Consider the following 18,279-nt stretch of genomic DNA (forward strand, 5'->3'; position numbering starts at 1 on the left):
GAGGCATTTCTTACGGCTTCCTCTTGCCTTTTTAAAAAATATAATGATGAAGGACATAGGGGCCCCTACTGCCTTCACGTATTTGCTCAAAGGTCACCTTTGCAGCAAGGACTTCAGTGACCTACCCCCTGCTGTTTAAAATTCCAGCTCCCTCGTGCTTCCCTGCTCATCAGCAGTCCTCTCTCCCCATCTCCTGCAGTGTATTTCATCATCGTATTTACCACCTTCTAACATACCTTAGATTTTACTCTTTTATTTTTGCTTATTGCCTGTGACCCCCATTAAGTGCCCCCCATTAAGTATAAGCTTCATCAGGGCAGTTGTCTGCATTTTTATCCCTTTCCTTCCCTGCCCTCTTGCCCAGTGCCTAGAACAAGGTCTGGCACATAGTAGGTACTCAGATATTTGAATGAATTGCGTAGAATGCCACCTAGTAAGGGCTTTCTCTTTATGCCCACATTGGTCGTGTGACTTAGAGAATTCATTGGTTGGGGTGGTAGGGTTTGAAGCTGAGAGAAGGAGCCCAAAGATCCCCTTGGGGTAATTTATAAAAGGAAGAAACTTGGAAACAACTGGGAGGTTGACTCCTGGGGAATTACACAGACCGTCACTAATGCCTGGCTTGGCCCTCCTATCCTGCGGTATTTTGCCCTGTACGCTCTGTCAGGCCCCGGTTTCCTGATCTGGGGTGGTACGTTGCAGTGGTAACAGACTGTTGGGAGGACCAAAGAGAAATTAAATCTCCTACTTGGGGCATCTGTAAAATAGGGGCACCTTCTCTCTGACTGGGCCCACTGGAGTGTAACCCAGTTCTAAGACAACAACCCGAGAGATGAGCTTACCAAGCTCTTCCCAAGTCGACCATCCTGAATCCAAGAGGGAGCCAAATTTCCAGAGATGATTGATGAGCAGGAAGTTTGGTAGTTTGATCCTGGATTGATCTTTCCCTGTGAAAGCAGCCATGGTGCCCGGGTGGGTGGTGCACGCCCATGGAGGCATGTGGCCCTCTCCATTGGCAGGATCTCAGGATGGCCTGTGAGTCAGCCCATGTGCTGAAAGCATCCTCACGAGCCTGTGGGTTCTGTCTTTTCCCTTCCCTTAGAGACGGAATCCCTCCTTATCGTGTGGGGAGTAAGAAACAGCTCCAGAGAGAAATGCATCGCAGTGTGAAGGCCAATGGCCAAGTGTCTCTACCTCATTTCCCGGTGAGTATAGTCTGGAGGGGGGAGGCAGCTGTTTCAGCCTTGTTGCGCCCTGAAGAAAAGGGGTGGGAGGTGTAGGGAAGTTAGGAGGAACAGTGCCTGGGGGCTGCTACGGGGGAGGGAAGGAAAGAACCAGGCAAGAGCTATCACATGGGTCGTTGGGGTGTGATACTGAGTGGAGTGAAACTCAAGGTGACCTACTTGAACCTTTACATTTTCTCAGTTCAAAAAAGAAAATTCTCTGGGCAGGCCCTTGGCATACTGGTTTAAGTTTGCACGCTCTGCTTCAGTGGCCCAGGGTTGGTGTGTTTGGATCTTGGGTGCAGACCTACACACCAGTCATCAAGCCATGCTGTGGCAGCATCCCACATACAAAATAGAGGAAGATTGGCAACAGATGTTAGCTCAGGGACAGTCTTAAGCAAAAGGAGGAAGATTGGCAATGGATGTTAGCTCATGGCCAATCTTCCTCACCAAAAAAAGACCGAACACACACACACAAAGAAAATTCTCTATCAGAAAGAAGCCAAAGCAGTTCCTTCCCAGGAACCAAGAAATGGTAGGAGATAATTCCCTGCTTCTCACTGGGTTCCCACTAGAATGGAAGCCCCCTGAGGGCAGGGAGTTTTGTCTGTTCTGTTAACTTCCATATCCACAGAGACTAGAACAATGCCTGGCAAATAATAGGTGCCTAATAAGCACTTGTTGATGGAATGAATGCGTGGAGAGGAACCTCTGCCCCTGTGGAAGGAAAATTTCATCGCTTGGACCTTCTCCTTGTGTTGATTGTACGGCTCGGCCATTTCAGTTGTCCATTTATCTGTTTACTTGGCCATTTCTCCTGCTGACTTCTGAAACCGTGGAGGGCAGCTGTTCCGTCTTGTCTCTTTCCAACCCCAGAACTTGGCTTAGTACCTGCTATTGAATCTGCACCTAATAAATGCTGAATGAATGAAGTGTTTGGAACTTCATCAGGTGGTTGGAAGTGAGGATCCCATGAGCAGCTCCTTCCTGTGATTGAGATGAGATGCCAGCATGGTGTGAGCAACTTGTCTGGAACCTCCCCTTCTCGTTCCAAGTCCTGGAGGGCAGCCAGCAGGTGGCCCCTGGACTCAAGAGAGCCTTCTCATTACATTTCAGGAGCTGTGCTGCTTGCAGACTCTTGAGTTCCAGGTTGCAAGGAAGCTGTTCCTTAGGGAAAGGAAGAGAGTGCCCAGTGTAGAGCGCCATCTCTGTTTGTGAATCCTTCCTGCCAGCTTCAGAGGATCCAGTTGGTCCATTAGTTATGTTGCATTTAGAAAATTAACACATTGAATTGCTAATCCCCTGTTGCATTAGTGCACGGATTGTTGTCAGAGCGCCTCCCCTGCAGGCTCCCCACGCGGTCCAGGACAGACTTAACCTTGTCCTAAAATTAACATAAGATTGCTTTTCTGAGGACCTCCAGCCTCCCCCTCCTCAGTAACAATCCCCCGCAAATACAACAGTATTGATGATACACATTTTTTTTTTTTGGCGGGGTGGGGGTGGTATGTGTGTTAATAAAGAAAAGTTCTACCACCCAAGCTTGTGAATTAGATGATTTTGTCCCGGGGTGTGCAAATCGACTCAACTCCACAAGGCAGCGCTTTGACTGGGGGCTGCGTGGAGCCAGCCTGTGTGAGGATGGCCATCTCCTACCCAGGGGCCTTTCTGTGCCCTGGGATCTGCAGCTAAGTGGTTGCCGTGGTGAGGCCTGGCTCATGTGCTGGGGAGATGCTTGTGTGCCTTTGCAGGTCAGCTTTCTGCTGCCCTCACCCCAAAGAAAAGGGCAAGGCAAGAAGGGAATGAGGGAGAAGGAGGCAGAAGAACCGAGGAGGTGGGGGGCGAGATGACAGGAGGAGGACAGAAAGCTGGCAGTGGGGGTTCTCTCTGTTGGCTGCTTTTGGCAGGCGCGCCCGGTGCCTTTTATATTCTGTACTTGGTTTGGAGATGTTCCCTTTTCCCTTGATAGATCAGCTTCAGGCAGCCAGACTCAGCAGTGTTCTGCTACTAGCCTGCAGCAGCCTTCTTCATTTTCTGTACAAAGAGATGGGGAGGCGGGGGTCGCAGGAAAGCGAGGGACATGTAGGACACTGTTGAGACAACACCACCTCAAAGGTGCGCAGTGTGCGGCCAGGAAATAAATTACCGCTTCTTCTGATCTGGCCGTGTGACTTTTTTTTTTCCCCCTTTTCCTCTCCCCCACCTCCCTTCCAATCTTATTTTTTTAAATTTCCAACTCCCCTTCTGTTTAGACTCGCCTTTCTGTTCCTTGAGTTGGTCTCTCTCCCCTCCCCACCTCAGAGGGCTGCCTTTTTTTTTTTTTTTTTTTTTTTTTTTTGATGTTTGACAACAGTCTTTGAAGATTTTCTACTTCAGAGTAGCTACTGATGGGCTGGTTGTACTACAGAGAGAACAAGCGGGGCCTCTCGGAGTGCGACCAACTGCTCCTGCCCAAGGCAAACGCTGGTGGGGACCATGGCTCTCCATGAGGCCGCGGTGCTGGTGCATAAAACTGCCGAGCAGCCCGGGCCGCCGCGCCGTCCGCTCTCTGCTCCAGCGCAGAGCCACCACGCCCGGCGCCGGGCCGCCGCTGTCCCCTCTTGCTGGCCTGCTAAACATGCCTCGTCCCCTTCCTCCCTGCGTCCTCTAGAGAACCCACCGCCTGCCCAAGGAGATGACCCCCGTGGAGCCCGCCACCTTTGCGGCCGAATTGATCTCCAGGCTGGAGAAGCTGAAGCTGGAGCTGGAGAGCCGCCACAGCCTGGAGGAGCGACTGCAGCAGATCCGAGAGGTAGTACTGGCCCTGGGCTGGGGCTGGGGGCGCCGCTCCTCCCCTTGACCCAGTGCCCTGCGAGGGGGCCCTCCCACTTACTGGGTCGCTTCCCCTTCTGCTGTCTGCCCTTCCAGGATGAAGAGAAGGACGGCTCCGACCTAGTGCTCAGCTCGCGGGAGGGGGGGCCCACCCAGCACCCCCTCTCCCTCTTACCCTCTGGCAGCTATGAGGAGGACCCACAGACGATTCTGGACGACCACCTGTCCAGGGTCCTCAAGACCCCTGGCTGCCAGTCCCCGGGTGTGGGCCGCTACAGCCCCCGTTCCCGCTCCCCTGACCACCACCACCACCACCACCAGCAGTACCACCCCCTCCTCCCGCCCGGGGGCAAGCTGCCCCCCGCCGCAGCCTTGCCGGCCGGCTGCCCCCTCCTTGGGGCCAAGGGCTTCGTGACCAAGCAGACGACGAAGCACGTCCATCACCACTACATCCACCACCACGCCGTCCCCAAGACCAAGGAGGAGATTGAGGCGGAGGCCGCCCAGAGGGTGCGCTGCTTCTGCCCTGGGGGCCCTGAGTACTACTGCTACTCGAAATGCAAGAGCCACCCCAAGGCTCCGGAGCCCGCGCCAGTGGAGCAGTTTGGGTAAGTGTGAGGCAGACTGGAGGGTCCCGGCGGGGACTGCTCTCCCCACCAGAGCCCTGGGCAGGTGGGGGGGTGTGGGGGGTGGTTGGAGGTCACAGGCATTTAGCATCCGGGAGGGTGGTACAGGGTGGGGCAAGGCAGGGGAGCAGGTGCCTGGGTCTGTCGTGTCACCCTAGCACTTGCCGAACTGCCCGATGGGACGAGTCCTGGAGGTGTGACGGGCTCTCTGGGATGGGTGTGGCTCTTGGTTCCCCACAGTGGCAGCAGAGGCAGTACGCTGCCCAAACGGAGTGGGAAAGGCACGGAGCCGGGCCTGGCCTTGTCCGCCAGGGAAGGAGGGGCCCCGGGCGCAGCTGGGGTGCCGCAGCTGCCCGGGGAGGAAGGAGACAGGTCGCAGGATGTCTGGCAGTGGATGCTGGAGAGCGAGCGGCAGAGCAAGCCCAAGCCCCACAGGTAAACACCGCGGCCGCCGCGAGGGTCCGGCCACCGCGGAGGTGTCGTGGGGAGGGCTATTTTTGCAGTCGGCCGAAAACAAATGGGACTGTTTGCTCTTGCCATCTTAATATTAAATGTTGGACTGAGCAGACCACAAAAATGCCATGTTTTGGCAACGCCCCCTGTTCGTGTTATGGTAGGGTTATTTTTTTCTTCTCTCTCTGAAGGCAGAATAGAGAAGTTTCTATTGAAGTCAGATTTTCCAGTTTTTCTAACCCAGTTTCTTTCCTTCTGCGTTCTCTCGCCTCATTCGTTCTTGTTCAGTGCCCAAAGCGCAAAAAAGGCCTACCCCTTGGAGTCTGCCCGTGTGTCCCCAGCCGAGCGAGCCGGTCGGCACCACCTTTGGGGGGGCGGCAACGGGCACCCCCGCGCCACCCCCCGAGCCCACCCGTTCGCCCAGGACCCTGCGATGCCTCCCCTGACCCCGCCCAACACCCTGGCCCAGCTGGAGGAGGCCTGCCGCAGGCTGGCGGAGGTGTCCAAGCCTCCGAAGCAGCGGTGAGTGAGTGGAGAAGGCCTCCGCGGGGAGGGCAGGGATGGGGGGTGGAGGCGGTGCCCTGGCCTGTCCCTGGAGGGAACGGCCGCCTTGTCTGCCTAGGTCCTCATCCCTTCTTGGGGGGGAGGATTTGCTCCTGGCTGCCTGAGATTCTCCCTTCCAATCTCCAGAAATTGTTCCTTTTAGTTCCCTTGCTTCTGAAGAGCTAACTGGGATCTGTGTGTTAGGCAAGTCGTGCCTAGAAGGAGGGGAATGAATTTCAGTCATTCCTTACAAGTCCCATTGATTACTGACGTCCTGATCATTGAAGGCTGGTTAGATGAGTGTATAAGAAGCCATGACTGGGGACTTGAGAGCCTTCAGCCCCTGCCTGGGCTGGCAGTGTCCAGTCCCAGGTGCCGGTGGGGGAGGGGTTTGGCCGGCACTTAAGATGGCTGTTCCTGAGACGTCTTCCAGGTCTCAGTTGGGTCTCCCCGTGGATGGAAGTCAGTTCTGTGCCTCTTTAGGTGGTCACCCCATTTGCCCTGGGGACATCAGGCTTACCTCTGAATCCTCCGCTCTGGCCGTGTCCTCAGGTGCTGCACAGCCAGTCAGCAGAGGGACAGGAACCACTCGGCCACTGGTCAAGCAGGAGCCACGCCCTTCTCCAACCCAACCCTGGCTTCTGAGGAGTGAGTGTCTTTACCTGGCATTGCTGAGATCTGCCTGGTGGTTACGTTTCAGGGTATTCACTGTCTGGAGTTGTGATTTCTGAAAACTTTTTTCAGTATATAAAATCACCTTGATTTTAAAGTTAGCAACAAGGAACAGTAAACAAAGATGCTGTCGTAAATTAAGATCTTGAAAACCCTGCCTGTACTGAGAAATACATTGTGAATGCATCGTGACCTGTGCACAGGTGTTCCTTCCTGAAGCGATGGACAGCTCAGGGTTCCTGGTACACAGTAATCAAAGCTGAGATATGAAGCTGTTAGCAGGTAGATAAAAGGGACCCCAAACCCAGATGGAAGTGTTATCCCCATTCAGCTTGCAAGTTAGCAAGTTGGAAACATCTTTTCTTCCCCCCAAAAATTGGCACCTGAGCTAACAACTGCTGCCAATCATCTTCTTTTTTTTTTTCTGCTTTTTCTCCCCAAGTTCCCTCAGTACATAGTTGTATATTTTAGTTGTGGGTCCTTCTAGTTGTGGCATGTGGGATGCCTCCTCAGCGTGGCCTGATGAGTGGTGCCATGTCCGCGGCCAGGATCCAAACCAGTGAAACCCTGGGCCACGGAAGTGGAGTGCGCGAACTCAATCACTCGGCCATGGGGCTGGCCCCTGGAAACATCTTTGTGTCACACTGAGCAGGAAGATGATTCTCCATCATTGTAGAGATGGAGAGAGGGTGATCTTTGTTGTTTTGCTTGGGAAAAACAGGACTTCTTTCTCAATTGTGCCATGATTCTTTTCATAAATTTACACTCTTGAAAAGTGAGCAGAGGAGCCTGGCTTTGTTTAATTATAGGAGGGTGCCTTTAAACAGAAGTCTGCTGCAGAAATCTAGAATGGTCTAAATAATTAAAGTTTCTCTCTTAGCTTCTTCATCTTGAGCAATCAACAATGTTTAAATTCCTGAATAAGCCACCGCCCTGGACCCTTTTGTTTTAATTGGTTGACCTTAAGTCTACCAGCTGTCCGGGCCTGCAGCTTTTTTTTTTAAGCCACTCTATAAAAATTTGGACTAAATGGGGAAGTTGAAATGACCATGGGCTAACCCCCAGTGGGCTCTAGCATTCTGAGTTCATGTCATCCCATAAAGTGCTCTGGGTCTCCCCAGCAAACCCTGGTTGGGGTGCGTGTCCCTGTGATAGTTTCTCCTCTCTCATCTTCACTGGTAAGCACCCCATTTGTGCCAACCTGAAAGAGGCTGCTCTGTCCCCCCATTTGTTGGCAGTGAGGAAAACAATAGCCATTTGTACAACCCAAAGGAAATTGTCCCTTCCTGTGTGCCCCACAAGATGACCTAGCGTTAGACGGTGTTTCCACTAGAGGTGGCTGCCTCTGTGATATGGGGTCCCCACGTCCAGGCCCCCTGGAGCTTACAGCCTCACTTCATCTCTGGAAATAGTGTTTGGAGAGCCTGCGTGTGTGTGTGTGTGTGTGTGTTTCCTTGCTGCCTTCAAACACTGAACTTGCTGCGTTCCATCTTATTTTCAGTCACAAAGAGCCAAAGAAACTGGCAGGGGTCCACGCGCTCCAGGCCAGTGAGTTGGTCGTCACTTACTTTTTCTGTGGAGAAGAAATCCCATACAGGAGGATGCTGAAGGCTCAGAGCCTGACCCTGGGCCACTTTAAAGAGCAGCTCAGCAAAAAGGGAAATTATAGGTAAGAGTCCTGTGGCTTCTTTCTGCTCCAGAGTTTGTTTGCTCAGAACCCAGAGCCAGAGTCGCTTCCCTGGCCCGGCCAGACCTGGGAGGGGCCGGAGAGCCGGGTTAGGAAGCGCTCGGGGAGGCCGTTGGAGTGGGCTGCCCGGCGCTTCAGTTCTTCCTCATTTCCTCTCTCCCCTCACCACTAACAGAAATAACACAGCATCAGGGAGGCCACTGGGAGGGCTCTGTGGGGACCTGGACGGCTTTTCCAGGTGAACAAGACTCTGAGGAGAAAGGGGGCAGTTTGCTTTGTCAGAGAGCTGGGCTTGGGCTGCCTTGTGGGAGCTCTTCCTGACAGAGAGAGGTATGTGGAGGGAGGAAAGAGACAGACAGACAGACAGGCCGATTAGGAGACCAGAAGACTGCTCTGCTGGCTTGGGTCTGGGAGAGACTGTCCACACTGCAGGCTTGGGGAAGGGCAGAGACCACTGCCTGGGGATGTAGACAGCATTCTCCTTCCTCAGCCTTTCTGCCTGAAGCACCACGCCACTCTTTTATGGGTCATGTGAAGCAGAAATGCTCTTTTGTCCATAACCAAGAAGGGCAGGACCTGTGGGTGGGCACCAGGTGGACAGGGCTGGCCACTCTCCTGCCAGGGCCTCACCACCTTCCCTCCCTGCTGGGGCCTTAGGGAAGGGAGCTTCCCACCCTCCAGGCTCCCTTTCCCCGTCTGCACAGTGGAGGTGCCCACCCTGGCTGTCCAGGGCCCTGGAGAAGATTCGAGAACCAGCCCTGGACCATTTCGTGGTTACTTTCCCCTTAATGCTGGGCAGGTGATGACTCCAGAGTCCTGCCTGCCCCTTCTCAATGGCCTTCATCCCAAGGGAATATGTGAGTCCTGCTCCAACTATATCTCGGCTGCAGGGCGGGGACAAGGGAGGGGCAAGCGAGGCGCCCAGCACGTGGTTTAAGGAGGGGCACAGAAGGTGCCAACCACTCCGCCTCAAGCCGGGATGGGAGTGGAGAACTTTCATAGCACTTAGCAACCTGCTGGGTGGGCACTGGCTTCTGGACTCAGGCGAGCCCACCTCCAGGGCCCTGAGACCCGGTCCCTTCCCAGCGCCAGCCCTGTGTAGCTCTACCAGCCACCTCTGCCTGGGAGCCGATTGGGGCAGGGGCCCAGAGTGGTTCCTCTTCTAGGGGAAGGGACAGGGCTCGGGCTGGGACGCTGTAGGTGACTGACACTCAGTCCATGGAGCTGGGCTTAGATCTTTCCCTTTTACACCTGAGCAGAGACAATTCTGAAAATGTATCAAAGGGTTTGGGGAACAGGTCTGGCTGCTGCTTCTCCTTTTTTTTTTTAGTCTTGAACAGACACAAGGTGAAACTAATTACACAAGTGTGCCCCTCCAGGGATTCATTTTGATCTCAGCTTTGACTCGGCTGGACTTTGAGTGGAACTGCAGGTGACCTTCAGGGGAGAAGGGCCACGGAGCACTGAGCAGCGAGGCTGCAGGGGAGGCTCCATGCTCAGCCACTCTGGCCACATCTGGCTCTGATTTTTTCTCTAAGGCACACTTAATAAGCCTGGCTTTGAAGCCCCGGCCTCTCCTTTAATGCACAAAGACTTGCACAAGTGGTCGACTCTCAAATTCTTTCCTGATTGGATCAGGCTGTGGCAAGGCCCTTCCCAGCCGCCTTATCTCTTTCTCCTTGCTCTCGCGGCCCTCTTGGGTCGGGGAGTGCAGGGTGCCATGCCTCGCCCTCCCAGCAGGGGTGCTGCTCCAACATTCACTTTGCACCCCCTCTGCCCCCAATAAAAAGCCCAGCGAGGACGGGGCTGTGGAGCAGGGGGACCTGAGCTGCGTTGAGTAATCTCCCTGTGGCAGGGGTTCAGCCGGAGAACAATCCCTCCAGGCGGGCCAGACGCTATTGGTGCCAGATGTCAGAAGAAAGCAGAGTTTGCCACATAAAGCATGTTGCAGTGGAAAAGCCCGTTTCTTGGAGAAAACGAGGGCAGCGCTGCACTTTTGAAGTCTTGGGGGTGGGGTCACGGGAATGTCTCCTCTCTGGAAGAGGTGGCAATTATGTAAAAGGTCACTGCCTGTTTGTTCAGAGATGCCGTGAAAGCCCCGCTCGCCTGGTAAACCCGAGGTGGGGCTGGAGCTGGCGGCCGAGGGGCGTGACTGAGGGGGCGTCGGAATTTGAGCCTCTTATTTGGATAAGTGACTTTTTCCCGCTATCGGGGTCTCGTGAGCACAGAGCCCCTTCCCATTTTCGCACCATCTCCAGGGGCCCCCCGAGATGCACACCCCTCTCCATGCAGCGTTCTCACCCACTAGAGCCGTGCGTGCTGCTCACCCGGACGCTCCAGCTCAGCTGGGAACGCGGGAAACAGAGCCCTGACCAAACGCAGCTGTTTCACTTTACTTCTTATCTCTTAGGAAAGTATTTGGCTTGCCTTCATCAAAGAGGAAAGAAATTTAGCTCTAACCAAGGGGAATTAATTTTTTTTAAGAGAAAAGACAAAAATAAAAAAACAACCATAACCCTGAGACACAATTTAATTCTTTTAGAGAGGCTGCCCCCTCCCCCCAGGGGACTGTGACCCTCTCTCCTGTGAGTGGCCTTGGTTGGCCGAAGATGACGCTTGCAGGGGCAAGTTTAATCCATCTGAGGGGTCTCACTGGCTGGGGATGGGCAAGAGAGAGGCTCCCCCTTCACTTCCTCAGAAGAGGCCTGGGAGTGGGCCTGGCCCAGGAGGACGGACCGCAGTTGTTTCCAAATGTGACTCTCCTGCGAGAGGCCGGTCATTTGCACATACAATTAAACAGCCTTAGAAGAAAGAAGGCTGGGTGGGATAAAAGGAACCTTTAATCAAGGGGCATAATAGAAGGACCTTTCGTGTTTGACCCTGGAGGGGTGGGGTGGGAGAGGAGGAGGGAGGGAGAAGAGGGGAGCGTAGCATGCACCGGGGCTGTCTGCTACCCTGAGAAGCAAGATCAGGCTGGCCTGCCTCCTGCAGGGGCCACAGAGGGAGCAGCCTGTCTGTCCCATGGCTGTGCCAGAGACTGGCCGGCAGAGTTGGCCCATGGGCACTGGAGGGTGGGAAGGACAAGAGGGGTCAGCCTTCCACAGACTTCCGTAGGTTCAGGGTGGCTGAGCCTGGGGTCTCTTTGAGGGGACCCCGCCCCCCAAAAGGGGACAAAGAAGCAGCTCTGCTCTGCAGAGTTTGCTCTTCCCTGTATGTGTGTATTGGGTGACAGTAGCAGTTCTGGGCTGAAGACTGCAAGAGGGAAGCCACCCAGGCTGCTGGCTGCTCCCAGGGTGCCTGCCTGCCTTTCCTCCCCAGCGACATAAGACCCGCCCGGTGGTGCCCTCACTGGCCCCGGCTGCCCTCCAGATCCGATATGGACAGACGTTTCCATGCTCACCTACTGTTGCAGAATTCTTACGACACCTCAGTCCTCAGTGTTCATATACTTGTAAACAAAGGAGAAAATGCAATTTCATCAAGATGGTTTTTGGGTTTTCCTTTTAAGGTATTACTTCAAAAAAGCAAGCGACGAGTTTGCCTGTGGAGCAGTTTTCGAGGAGATCTGGGACGATGAGACAGTGCTCCCCATGTATGAAGGCAGGATTCTGGGGAAGGTGGAGAGGATCGATTGAGCCTTTGGGGCTCGAACTGTGGGGCCTGAGCCCGAGCCACCGGTCTTGTACGTGAGCAACCACGATGAAGCATTTTGAAGGAAAACTAAACCAATGAAGAAGACAAAGTCTAGGGAAGAATTGGCCACTGGGCCTTCGGGAGGGTGGGGGGAGGTGGGTTGTCATTATTCCCGAGCTGGGTACTGAGATAAGAAAAGCCTGAACTATTTATTAAAAACATGACCACTCTTGGCTATTGAAGATGCTGACTGTATCTGAGAGACTGCCATACATAATGTATGACTTCCTAGGGATCTGAAATCCATAAACTGAGAAACTGTATGGCTTACCTGAACAGGAATCCTTACTGATATTTATTGAACAATTAATTCCCCCCATCCCCAGTTTATGGATATGCTGCTTTAAACACGGAAGGGGGAGAGAGGAAGTTTTAATTGTTCTATCTAAACTTAGGAGTTGAACCAGGAGTGCATTAATGATTTCTTCATTAAAAGAAGAATTAAGCTCTGCCCTGCGTTTCTCCAAGTGAAGATAGACTTTTTAAATGGTGCCCTGCCATTGACACACACAGAAATTGGTGCATTTCTTATGCTGCTCTGTTTCGTCATAAAAGGTCTTGAGGTTTGACTTACGTTGCAACGTCCCCGCCGTTTTGGGGTTGTCATGTTGGATGGGATGATCCATGGCGGAGGAGGGGGGAGCCTCATTGGGACCCCAGATGCACCCTGTAACTTCTTGTAGCTTCCCACCAAGGCCGGTGCCCAGTGGCTGGGGCCTGCTGGAACCTGATGGTTCAACTTGTGCTTTTATTGAAATAACAGCTCCTTGGAGTTTGTTTGTTTGTTTCAATTAGTTTTTGGACCACAGCCATTCTGGAAATTATCCCCCTGCCCCCCGCCCTGCAAAGGACAGTTGTGGGAAGACCTAGCAGCACCCTTTCCTCCATACACCTTCATTTTGACGTTCGGGTTTTTGTGTTAAGTTAATCTGTACCTTCTGTTTGCCATTGTTCTTTGTACTATACGTCTGTATATATTGTACGGCAGAAGAGTATTAGTCCACTATCTCTAGTGCTTGATCTTAAATCAGTACAGTACCTGTACCTGCACGGTGTCCCGCTCCGTGTGTCGCCCTATATTGAGGGCTCAAGCTTTCCCTTGTTTTTTGAAAGGGGTTTATGTACAAATATATTTTATGCCTTTTTATTACAAGTCTTGTACTCAATGACTTTTGCCATGGCATTTTGTTTTACTTATACTGTAAATTATGCATTATAAAGAGTTCATTTAAGGAAAATTACTTGGTACAATAATTATTGTAATTAAGAGATGTAGCCTTTATTAAAATTTTATATTTTTCAAAACGTTGGCCTTGTCTTTGAGTCCCGGGTGGGAGCCGGGCAGAGGCACCTTTGTGTGTGAACATCTCTGCTGGATTTCCCAACTTGCTCAGCCCACTGCTAACCAACCCTGAGTTCTTCTTACCCAGTCTGCACCTGCCCTGGGGTTTTGAAAATCTCTTCAAAATCACTCGGTTACTGGCTGAGGATTTTCCTGTGGAGCGAGGTATGAACAACATTTCCTCCGATGTCCACTTCCCTCTACCATCAGCCTCCTCCCAGGGAGACATCTGCAACCTGGCCAGGTAGGTGCAGGTGATAAGGGGCTGAGGCGGGCCCTCCCAGGAGTGCTTGATTCAGTAGGCAGCCCAGAGATGCAAAGCCTCTCAGAAAACTGTGTGGATCTGGAATATCCAATGGGGCCGATGAATCCTGAGCTCAGTGCTAACTACCCTCCCAGTGGCTGAGTAGACGTCAACTGCTGGCTTCAGTGAGGGTCTGGGCTGGAAAGGTGGGGAACAAACAGCAGGTGGTTCTGTAAGAAAACTGCACAGTTCACTGGACAGCTTGCTTGTATGGCCATGGAAGCTGGTGTGCAGTTGTTCACTCAACAAACACGTGTTCCTTCCCCATGCAGTGGCCGCTTGGAGTGCTGGGCTGTATTTTAGATCTGGGAGAGCAGATCTATTTAAACAAGTCCTGTGATGAACGCTTTTTAGGAATAAAGGGTCTGTGATGGCAGTCTGACTTCTTGTGGGCCGAGTTTTCATGGGCGGGATCTGCAGTGGATCTGTCTAGCTTTTTGTCTGTTGCAAACTGGCGTGAGGCTGACAGGACAGAAGTAAGCCAGGGTCCTGGCCTTGTGGCGCTAGGGCCTGGCTTGGACTGAACTGCCTGGATGTGGGGGCAGTATCATGAGGCGTCAGGCAGCTGCTGGCAGAGGAGGCGAGGATAGGGGGAGTCCGACACCGGAATGCAGGACTCCTTGATCTTGGTCCTAATGATGCAGCTTGCTGCACTCTTCCCCTTCTGCCTGGAGGGGGGGTTCACAGCAGGGGTATCCTGAACCCATTTCCAGCATCATAAGGTTCTTTCCAATCCCAAAGGATGAAGTGATGCAACCTGTAGTGCATGGTGGGTAGGGGGTTATGGCTTTTAATCTTCAGGCCTTTTGATTCATTCAGTGAGAATAATGAGATATAACACAGGCTTGGGGCTCAGAAAAACCTGGGCTCCAGTCCTGGCGCCACCACCTTCTGGGGAACCGCGGGCGTCTGTGCGAGAGCACCTCTTCTAAGGGGGCCTGTTTCTCTGCTGCTCTCATTTTAACAGTCAGGTGCTCTTCATCTGGCGTGGATGGGCTTCTGGGATCATGAACCCTTGACACTTTGCAGAGTCACCTGTGCCTTCCTCTGAGGAGAGTGTCTATACTTTTATTAGATTCTCAAAGGGATCCATGCCCCGAAAAAAGAAAAAGCTAAAGCCCATGGCTTGGGCTGTCAGCCGCTTTCTTCCCCTTCCCCAAATCATTTAAGACACAGCTCTTCCAGAAACCAGCTCCTTCCCTCCTCCAGCCCCTCGGGTCTCACCTGGGAGCTGGTGAGATGCAGCCAGCCCTCCCCAGACCTCCTGCCTGGACGGGTCCTGTGTGTCCGGACCTCTCTCAGTGGTCCCATTGCACGATGGAGTTGCGCTGCCCTAATCCGCTGGGATCTTCCCCTTTCTAAACCCCAGCTGCAAATCGGATTCACCTACTTGGTCTTCATTTCCTAGGTGCTTCCCTGTGCTCTGGTCTTGTTTCTCTGATTGTCAGCCAGCTAATCATGGGGGAAGTGCAGACTGGGCTGAGTCCTCTTCCGGCTGTCACACTGGGGGGCCACGGTTTCCTTATCTGTTACATGGAGATAATACACGTGCTTACCTTCTGGGGTTGCTGTGATGGCGAAGGAGGGGGCGTGGGTTCGGATCTCCCCCAGGGTCTCAGGAGTACTCACAGCTCCATCCTCACTACCTGTATTGTTATTAGCTCCTCGGGTGGAAATTCCTTCTCCCCCTCTCCCTGCTGCAACAGCTGGGCTCTGGCATTCTGTTCTCTTGAGCTGGCACAGAGCCAAGAAGATGGTGGGCGAATGGGCCAGCAGACTGCCAGATTTGGAAACAGACTTCCAGCTAGAGCTGAGCTTTGGCCCCTGAGCATCTTTAAATTTTTCTTTATTAAGTCTGTGACCTTACACAATACTTGGAGATTCTGTGTGGACCCACCTAGGATGACAGTTCGTGCCGAGGGACTTGAAACGTGGGGTTATGGAAAAAGCATCCTGTTTACTTGCCCCACCAATGTGTTGGGACCCTAATCATGCTGTCAGAAAGAAGGAAATTGGCAATTGCCCCAAGGAAAATAGTCCAGTGTATTTGAACAATTAGATTGGTTGTTTTCCTTGTTGGTGTTTGGAAAAGTGTTCCTCCTTTTTTACCTTTAGTAAATCATTTGGTTAGACAGAAACTCCCAAAATTACATAGACAATCCAAAAGAGCGGTTTATATCTTCCTTAGTAATTATTATCTCACTTTATCAAGCAGATTTTGTAAAAATCTGACATGAGAGCGGGCCTCTGCTGTCTTCTATGACTTGCACCAGGAAGTGGGTAGTCCTGAGTTGGTTTAAACAAACAAAAAAACCACACACACACAAACATCACCACCACACACACACAGTTGGGTGTGTGAGTGTGTGTTGTGGGGGGGGGAGTGGTGCTTTAGAAGGGATCTGCCACAGAAAGAACAGTGTCCCCTGAACAAGGGCTCCTCCAGCTCAACAAGGCCCAGTTCTGAAAACAAATTCCCCGTGCTCCATTCTCTCTGACCTTTTAGTTCCCTAAGGTGCTCTGCTACTCAGGGCCTTTGCATATGCTGTTCCCTCTGCTGGGCACACCTCCTTCCTCAGCCCTTCCTGAGATTGTCTCTTTTCCAGCCTTCAGGTCTTGACTTAAATGTCAGAAGTCTTCCCTGACCATCGGATCCACATATGTCCTCATCTGATCCTCTCCATCACAGAACTTCGTTTATTCTTTCATTGTACATTCTAATTTGTAACTATACCATAATTATTTAATTGTCCCCTTATTCATCCATGAGGCGGGGAGTAAATATGCTTTTGTTCACCATTGTGTATGTGATACCCAGCATAGTGCTTGGCACCTAGGAGGCACTCAATATTCATACAGTAGAAGCAAAAAAGGAAAATAAAAATTATTTACAGTAGTATCACCTAAGATTAAGATAACCACTATTAAAACTTTGCACTATCTTTCCAAGTTAAAATACACACACACACACATATTTGCATAGGACCATAAAGTATCCACTATTTTGTAATCTGCATTTTTCACTCAGTAACATATCATTGGCTTATTTCCATATCAATAAATATTTTTCTATATTCTTCTACAATATGACTTAAATGGATGGCTGAACTATCATTTATTTAACTAATCACGTATGGTTGGACATTTATATAGTTTCCAAATTCTTCAGTTCTAAGTCACATTGGAATGAAATCTTCATAGCTAACCACTCCCTCAGTATTCATAGCTAAAGAGTCTTTAATACTAGGATGGAGGTTTTTTGTGTAGAATTTCTGGGTCGAAGGTCCTTTCTAGAGCTTTGGCCACATCCTGTCTGACTGTCTGAGGCAGCGGCTTACCTGTCTTTGAATCCAGCGCCTTGCCCGTGGTTGACACTCAAGCCATGTCTGTATCACCAATTTGAATGTCAGTCCTGGATATTCAAGGTTCTCCTCAATCTGAGCCAATCCAGCCTTTCTGTTACGATCTCCACTTCCGAGCTGCATATCCTTGAGCAATGAACTTTGCTCTACCTGGCTTGGCCTCTTTGTAAAATGAGGTGAGTCATAAACGTCCTTCACAGTGCTGATGAAAGTTGCTCAGTGCACACAGTTCTCAGAAGAGAGTCTGGCCCATGACAAGGGCCTTGTACATGTCAGCTGCTATTATCGCCCACTGATCCCCACCATCTGGTCTTCGTGTCTGACTTTGCTAGCCCTTGTCCCTTCCTCTCCCTCACCTGAGTTACACCAGGCCCTGCTTACCCCCGCCCATTCTCCTCCCTGTCCTCCTCCAGGCTTCCTGCTCAGAACCCCCGAACTCACTCGGACTCTGGCATTTCTTGGGCATTCAGCCTGTGCTCACATCTGCTTTTTTTTTCCTCCCCTGAGTTGTGAGCCACTTTGAGAGCAAGGCCTGTGGCTCAGACCTCGATGTATAAGAGCATTGCAGATAGAACATCACCCTGAATGATGGAGTGCCAGGTAAAGTTCATCCAGACATCGTGACCACACCACCCTCAGTAACCCAATATCTGACTTCGCTCCATTTTCCCAAACTCAACTTTGGTCCAAATGATGTTGCTGTGAACCCCTGTTACTGAGCCTTTCATGCTGTTCGTATCAGACACAGTACATGGAGAGGATCGGGGATGAGCTGATGGTCATGGGGGTTCAGGGTTGACTTTCTCTCCTTCTCTCTCTCAGGGATCTCAACAAGAAAAAACTAGAAATCAGCTCTGGACGGTGTTGTGGTTGGGATTGCCAGATTTAGCAAATTAAAATACAGGACGCCCAGTGAAATGTGAATTTCATATAAACAATGAATACTTTTTTAGTATAAGTATGTCCCATGCAGTAGTTGGGGCATACTTATGCTAGAAACATACCTGTTGTTTATCTGGAATTCAGACTTAACTGGGCATCTGGTTGAATCTGGCAACTCTAGTTCTGGGGGATGCTGTAAATTGCCGCTCAACCTTCCTTCTTTCCCTCTCACGTGCTCTCTTATTCTGCAGAGATTGAAAGCCAAACACTACATTTCCTCAACTGCTTTGGGTTTAGATGCGAAGTGGGTTCCACCATGGAGGTTTGCTCACTGGGAGGCAGAGGTGTCTTCCTTTGACTCTTGTCTGCCGACAAGCAAAGTCATGGATACCCAGGGCTTTAGTGCACCCACGTGGGCATCGCTCCTAGCTCCCTGGCTGCGAGGGGCGGGGAGCTGAGAGAGATGGCCAGACTCCCCATTATGGTGTCCAGCCACCAGCTCCTGGATCTGCAGTGGCTGTGGCTGCTTCCTGATAACAGGGTCATGCCTATGGCAGCGCATCCGTATACACTCCCTGGGCAGGTGAGCTCTGTAGGGTTTTGGAAGGCATGACCAAAGGCTCAATCTATTCCATTTGTTAACTCCTTAAACAAATTGCTAAGCACCTCATACCCTGG

The 18,279-nt window shown here is 51.7% G+C and overlaps 1 protein-coding gene across 4 annotated transcripts in view; it reads left to right on the top strand.

Annotated features, from left to right (window-relative positions):
- AXIN2 (axin 2) overlaps window positions 1-13,016 on the top strand; it is a 32,070-nt gene extending 19,054 nt beyond the window's left edge. For all 4 annotated transcript variants that reach the window (XM_046676187.1, XM_046676183.1, XM_046676186.1 and 1 more), the window contains exons 4-11: window positions 1,103-1,205; window positions 3,877-4,017; window positions 4,134-4,645; window positions 4,904-5,098; window positions 5,405-5,638; window positions 6,212-6,307; window positions 7,833-8,000; window positions 11,527-13,016. In XM_046676187.1, the coding sequence (XP_046532143.1) occupies window positions 1,103-1,205; window positions 3,877-4,017; window positions 4,134-4,645; window positions 4,904-5,098; window positions 5,405-5,638; window positions 6,212-6,307; window positions 7,833-8,000; window positions 11,527-11,653 (1,576 nt within the window). In that variant the 3' untranslated portion in view covers window positions 11,654-13,016. The remainder of the gene's footprint in view (window positions 1-1,102; window positions 1,206-3,876; window positions 4,018-4,133; window positions 4,646-4,903; window positions 5,099-5,404; window positions 5,639-6,211; window positions 6,308-7,832; window positions 8,001-11,526) is intronic.
- The last annotated feature ends 5,263 nt before the right edge of the window (window positions 13,017-18,279 follow it).

The sequence above is a fragment of the Equus quagga genome, chromosome 11 (assembly GCF_021613505.1).
Source record: "Equus quagga isolate Etosha38 chromosome 11, UCLA_HA_Equagga_1.0, whole genome shotgun sequence".
NCBI lineage: Eukaryota > Metazoa > Chordata > Mammalia > Perissodactyla > Equidae > Equus > Equus quagga.